We start from the raw sequence: 7,200 nt of genomic DNA on the forward strand, positions 1-7,200 counted from the left end.
GGCGCAGCGCGACCGCGTCAACAGCATCTGCCACTTCGACAGAACGGACGTGCTGGCGAGGCCCACGTTTCCGCCCGGCAAGTCCCTGCTGCGGGAGAGACGCGTCAGCGTGTGCAACTTCCTGGAGAGGGACGAGGAAACGCCGGGTTACAGCAGGAGCTCCCTGCAAAGGGACAAGCGCCTGAGCGTCAGTAACGTCGACAGGATCGAGACCCTCGGGAAATCGTTGTCGCGCAGGGACCTACGCGGCAGCATCAACAACGTGGACAACAGGCAGGACAGCCTGGTAAAGTGCAGCACGATTAGAGAGAGAAACAACTCCGTGCATCACTTTGATCGTCCATCCTGCAGCAAAACGTCCGACGTCGTGCTCGGATACAAGGCGACGTGCGTCTAATCTTCCGGAGTCTGGAGAACGCGCGAAGATGACGGTTAATTCCGTGACGATGGTCCAGCTGCGGATCTACCGTGGACGAAATACGGCTGTGAAATCCTTCGTAATCGCTTCTGCTTCAATGCCATCTTCAACATGCATTTCTCGTATCTATTCCTTTATAGATTCTCCTGAAAAGTACCACTGCTCCGCGCACCAGCGGCCCTTATCGAGCCGTCAAAGCGATAACTAACCCGGGTTCACAAGCTGATGATCAAATCGATATCGATCATTATTTCTCGGGCCGTTTCATTTGACAAGACGACTAGATTCTTCATTGATCTTCGCAAGAAGTGATCCGCATAATACTTTGTCGACATCTTGTCGACGTATATGTAACATTTATAGACGTATACGTATTTGATGTATAGAAGATAATCGTATCAGCGTCGACCAGTTCTTGATGATTTAATTGATGTATACCCAGTGGAAAATAATTCATCGATCGATCGACATCAATTTGAAGCTGTCGATGTCGATTCGACATCGACCGAGGAATTATTTTTCACTGGGTAGCAGATATCGTATTCAAGTCGATAAATGGAGTTGTTGATTCGATTTCAATATGATATCAATCGCAACATGACTATATCGTGGACATCTACAGAATATTTTCCAGATATCGTAATGAGATCCTCTAAATATCAACTTGACTATTGATTTGAACGCGATCTCAACTTGATTACAATATGATCATCAGATTCCTCATGGACTTGTGAATCCGGGTAATCGCTCTGTTTGCACATTACGCGGTTTCCAAATGACGGCTTTGCCTCATATTCCACTTTGCGCGATGAACATCGCCTCGACCTCGCTCGCTCGTTCACTTCGCAGATGGAGAAGGATCTACTCTCGGGCAGAGGAATATTTCGCATCTATTTCCTGCGCGTGCGAAATGAAGCCCGGGGTGTCTTCAGGTACTCACCGGAAATTAAAGGTGTGTCGCGTGGACATGCAACAGGAGGGCGGACGTTGAAGAACGTTTTCCCAACGCGGTCTCCCCTTTTTCTCCTTTCCTTCCCCTCCCCCTTTGTTTTTTCCTTCCACTTTTGCCGCGGGCCGAAAGTAATAACGAAACTACCTGCCTATTCGCTCCGCCTCATGAATGATACATGACGGGCATTTCGACGAATTCGCCCGGGGAACGCCGTTGAAAATTTCCCTTCGTTACTCGACGATTCGTTAATGGCATATTCGAGAGTTTCGCTTGCCGAACAATGAAACCGTAGGACGCGGCGGATACGTATTGCGCGCGTAGCCGCGTCGGTTTCCGTAACGAACAAATAATAGGTCGTTTCATTGTGACGCGTTTATTCGGACGGACCGGAATTTTTAATTAACATCCCTAATCGCGGGGTCCGACGAGCGGGCGGCGTATAATTAGCACTACGGAAAAGGGAAAATCGATCGACCAACTTTATTCACCCCTATCCAATTTTGTCCTTTCTCTCGCTATCTCTCTTTCTGTCCCCTTACTGTCGTAGCCATAATTATAGGCGGGGACTTTTTCTCCTCTTTCTTCTCGGAACGTAATCCGTTGTAGGGAGCGAGCCGTAGAAATTACTCTATTCTTCGGAGAGACGAGGTCTCGTGTAGCCGCTCCTCTTCTTATAGACGTATGTACGTACGGGCTCTCGCAAATTGTCTGCACACACAAGGCAGCGTAAATCGGTTAAACGTAACGGCGCGTTCGATCGTTCGATCTGTAGAACCTGTCAACGAGCATCAGCACGGGAGGAGAGAACGGCGCATGCTCTCAGGGATTATTATTTAAAATTTTCACTCGCGGAAAACAGTCTGTCGCTCTACCACGTAGTCATCGAGTGCGCATTTATTTCCGTGAAAATTTTTAATTACAATTACAAGCGACGTTACAGAGCCTATTAATTTAACTAATGTCGAACGGATTGATATCGAATTGTATTGATATCGGCTCGTTAGTCGAGCTTTGTGGCCGCCGGTGTACGAAACGCGATACGCGGTCCGCGCATTACGAACGTACGTTTACATTTAACGGGCGTACCGGTCATTAAAATTTCATTATCGCGTAATGGGTTTGATTGTGCTTCTCGAGTTTGACGAGTACCTATGTCATAATTCTTCGCGATTAATGCTGTCGTAAAGTACAAAAGCATACTATTCTAAAGTCACAGACAAAAACTGTAATAATATTCGCCGTCATATCCACGAATATCCGTATAACGATATAACGAAATGACTACCTATTTTGAATAATTAATAGATTTACATGATACATACATATACATATACATACATGTGCGGGAACTAATGTCAGATATTTTCGGAGAGCCTACATATTTTTATCCGTCGAGGTAAGGCAAGCAGTTATTAATGAGATTACTCTTAGTATCTAGTTCCTTCAATATTGGAAGATGTACGATACGCGGCTACTGCGTACGGTGCTAGAGAGCTCTTAGCGAGATTCGTAGTTGTGTACACGCGTTTGTAGCACACGAAATTAAAGAGATGATCTCATTGAGCCGTCGGCGAGTTATCTCTGTTAAACTTGAAAGTTCGCGCTGAAGTATAATTAAAAACGAATCGAAAAAAAAAGAGATCTGTTAACCAGATAACTCGATGCGAACATCTCTCAATTTATTAAAGGCCCCTATCTGCTATTTGATGCTTTAATTAAAAGTGCAACGAAGTCACCGTGTAAAAAGAGAGAAATCAACACTATTTAATCCCGCGCGGCGGAAAGTGGCCTTCAATAAAACACGATATTACTGTAAAATTTTCTCACGCGCATTTATATGTATAAAAGCCGAAGTGCAAATCTCTTTCCCGACGAGATCACTGTTTTATTTTACTCCTCGCGTAATTATACGACTGTGTAATTAAAAGGCTCCGCTCAATGACATATTAATCTACGCGAAATACGTACCTCATTTACAGTAGCCGATACATTATTGCTCCAAATGGTTCGTTATGACTATGAAACAGGGTTGGGAAGTAACTCGTTAACTTGTAACGAAGTTACTTTTTTTGGGGTAATTCTACCTTAACTTCGTTACTTCCTCTCCATCTGTAACTGTAACTGGACTTATTGTCAGTTACATTTTTTCGATAACTAGGAACCAATTTAATAGTTGCAATAGTGAGTTAAGATAAGGGCGATAAGGGCCTTCGACAAATTTTTAATACTATATTTAAAGGTGTTTTCACATAGATGGAAATGAACAAGAACACATCAATCTATCTTTTTGAGTGTTAAATATCGACAAATTTAATTAACGTCAGACGTTTCGGGAATTTTTCATATCTTCATATCTTCATATCAGCTCTCTTATCGTCCTTATCTTAACTCACTATTGTTCTTACACAGAGCTTTCATTAACATAATGGTTAATAGTTACTTCATATATTTTTTAAACCTCCACAGAATGCATTAAGTCTTGCATTTGCGCATAAACGCCTTTATCGACACTTTACAATTTAAACGCAGATTTAATATTTTTATTTGCATTGCAAGAAAGTAACGATATGTTGCTTTTTGAGTAACTATAACTGGTCACATTTTCAGTAAAAAAATTGTAACTAGATACTTTTATAAAGTGACTTTCCCAACCCTGCTATGAAATAACATAAACATGTGATCTTCTTGCTTTCGAAATTGCTTGTAAAATAAAATACTACTTCTTGCGATCAGAATCTCTGTTATTTCTCTATTACGAAACTTTATGGAAGTATTAAGCGCAGTTGTAGCTCCCTCGTGATCTTTCAGATAAAAATTCACTAACAAGGGGACCTTCTCTAATTAGCCAATAATAAGAATATCGTAGAGTAACTATATATGTATACGTATGTAGACACGTTCAGACCAAATGTAAGCTTTAAAATTTAAGACTATGAAATATATTATATAAAATATAATAGTAAAGACTATTTATAGATTACGCGTTAATTGCATGACTTGACATCTCAAACGTCCGTACTTTCGACGATTCAGACTGTTGCAATCAAAAGAATTCGACAATTCTATTACAAAAATACACGTACTCTTTTCATGGATGTCCGATAAATATTAAGATACGCAATTTATGTGCGCATCTCTTTTTTTACATAAGAATGAAGAGTTGTATGCATTTATTTTGTTAAATACTCGTTCGACACGTGGTCCTATATTTACTTTAAATACAGAAATTGCCAAATAATTTTAATAGCAATAAAAGTATTGCCGAATATTGCATTTACTCCGGCAAACTCTTGTGAGTTTTTGTAAATTGTTACAAAAACATCGGACATTTTTGTAACAGATGTTCTCTTATATTTATCGTTGTGACGAATTTAAAGCGTTTGATGAGAAGTGAAATATCAAAGAACCATGTATGAATAAGAATAATCATTAGACTTGGGATATGATTTAAAAATATGATGAATAGTTAAGAAGATTGGATCATCATAAACAACTTGCGAAGTTGTAAGTAGTTTGGCAAAGGATCGTTTATTAGACAAGTTAATCCTGATAAATTATGTATTGTAATACTTTATTGCGTAAAATTGTATATATTTAAGTTCTTCGATTACTCACATTTTAAAGAGTTTGTTATTTATATATTATAAAACTCCGATTAATTGATTGACGTTAATCAACCTCGATTTCTCATGATTTATTATTGTGTGCGTTGGTCGAGTAATTTTTCTAGTCGTATAATCGTGAGATTATATGTAGAGGATAATTTTGTGAATATGTTAGCGAATGAACTTTTTTACAATAAATATTATTTCAAACAATGCTACAAGAAATGCTTTAATAGAGAGTATTTACTTTTAAATTTAATAAAAGCTTATAAAAGTTTCCCGTGCGTCGTTTCGGTGACGATATTTAAACATCAATCACGCTAGCAAATTAATTCCACATGTTATCCTGTCTCTATTGTTATTTTTAAGGGAAGCGAAACGACACACCAGAAAAATGTGTCCGTGCATTCGCGAGGGAAGATTGCCCAGCGGCTACCGCTACGATAAAGTGCAATAGCGGTGAGCGAAATGCACGGGGCTTCGCGAAATCAGTGGCTCTTTCGCTAACCGGAAATTTTCGTAAAAGCCTTCTATTTCAGAATATCCTGGGCTGCATTGCACTCTTTATTGTACTATGATTATAGTACGTGATGAGACTCGTTATCTTTAAACCTCTCGTTTTTTTAAAGGGGCACGGACCAAGTGAGAATCTCCACTCCAAGAGTCTTCTCATCTAGCTCCTCCTAATTTAAAATTCAAGACTTGAGGGATATTCTTGCTTCTATTACATTTAACAGTTCCACTTTTGTTAAAAAGGTTTTTTCAGTCTTCTGTAATTCGTTTATCTTGAATAATTTAGATGTTTCTATCAAGGTAATCGCGGATTATTTATTTGAAACTTTCTTTGCTTCTTTGCTATCTGTCTCTTCTCATATAATAAGACCTCTATTCTGTAAACTCTTAACGATGTCATTGTCGGTTATTGTTTCGTGGCATTTTGTACGATACATTATACACATATTTACCATATATTATGCACAATATAGCAGTGATGACAACGACTCTGTCATTAAAGTTACAGAATGGTGGGTCTAATGCACATTTAATGCCGCTTGATCGTCAGCCGTTCCTCCATATTACACTTATCGTGATACTTTGATATTGATAAGACGTCGGCGCATTCGATTACCTTTATTATCGCACCTAAACTGTTTGATCGCGAAGGAAACAAGCAGCTCAAACAGTTTAATACGGTCTATCAATATTATCGACTAAACGTCAATATCTCTTAGCTACGCATAGGACGTGGTCCTTTCATACCTTCAATTCGTTCAATAGCTTTTCTAGTTTCCGTTGCGAAATATTCTCCCATCATGCCACCATGCGTGACTAACAAAAGTACAGTCGACCAGCGCATTTTTGCCATTTGCTAATAAACCTTCGTTATTTCCGCGCGATTTAACGATTGCGCTTTTTATGACAGATACCAACGTGGATTAAAGAAGAAGTACTTATCGATTGCATGTGCAAACTTTAAAATTGTATAAAATACCAACAATGCATTTATTACACTTTTTACATTTTTATTTTATTTATTAACTTTTTATCTCTCATCAGTACTTGTTGTTAGTCTTATCTGTTACCTTATTAAGATTAATATTTTGTTCCGTTTTTATCTATTTTATCTGAAGATCTCCGCTGTCTTAGGAATTTATCGTAGGAAATTTTATAAATATTTTACATTCCGCGTTTAGCAAGAGACACAGGCTAGTAATAACACGGTCTATGGTTACTATTAGTTAACATTTTCGCGGAAATTCCTCCCTATCGAGCGAGCGCTTAAGAATTCGTAATCTAACTGCGTAACGAAATAGCTGGTAAAATCTTTGCATATTTAGAAAGCGCAGTAGCTTCCATTCCTTATCTTGCCTCATGTTGTAAAATTGCTTAATTAAATTTTTGTATAACTTACTTTTCTTTTTCTCAGTGACATTGTTAATAAAAAACAATTCGTGACATTCTATCTTGTCACCGTCTTGCAGAAGAAGCGTTTCGTGCGTTATCAATTCTGTTTACGATCACTGTGAAGTTATTTTAGATTTTTAACAGATGAGATTTCGCATGTGCTTCGATGCGCACGTGACTTAGGAAGGATCGAGGGATCGCAGGCTCGCGTGGGCTTAATATCTTGAGCCAGCATTGGCACGTTCTAGTTAAGATTGTTGCTTTTTCTCATCGTACTTGGACGAACCTGAAACTAGGGCAACTATTTCGCTGGCGCGGTT

The 7,200-nt window shown here is 39.0% G+C and overlaps 1 protein-coding gene across 1 annotated transcript in view; it reads left to right on the forward strand.

The window, feature by feature from the left end:
• Window positions 1-3,435, forward strand: part of LOC105565065 — a 28,841-nt gene extending 25,406 nt beyond the window's left edge. Inside the window, exon 6 of the mRNA XM_012017921.1 lies at window positions 1-3,435. This exon is cut by the window's left edge and continues 23 nt beyond it. Coding sequence (XP_011873311.1) covers window positions 1-397 — 397 coding nt within the window. The 3' untranslated portion in view covers window positions 398-3,435.
• The last annotated feature ends 3,765 nt before the right edge of the window (window positions 3,436-7,200 follow it).

The sequence above is a fragment of the Vollenhovia emeryi genome, unplaced genomic scaffold (genome assembly GCF_000949405.1).
Source record: "Vollenhovia emeryi isolate VEMERY1.0 unplaced genomic scaffold, V.emery_V1.0 DF939155.1, whole genome shotgun sequence".
Lineage (NCBI taxonomy): Eukaryota > Metazoa > Arthropoda > Insecta > Hymenoptera > Formicidae > Vollenhovia > Vollenhovia emeryi.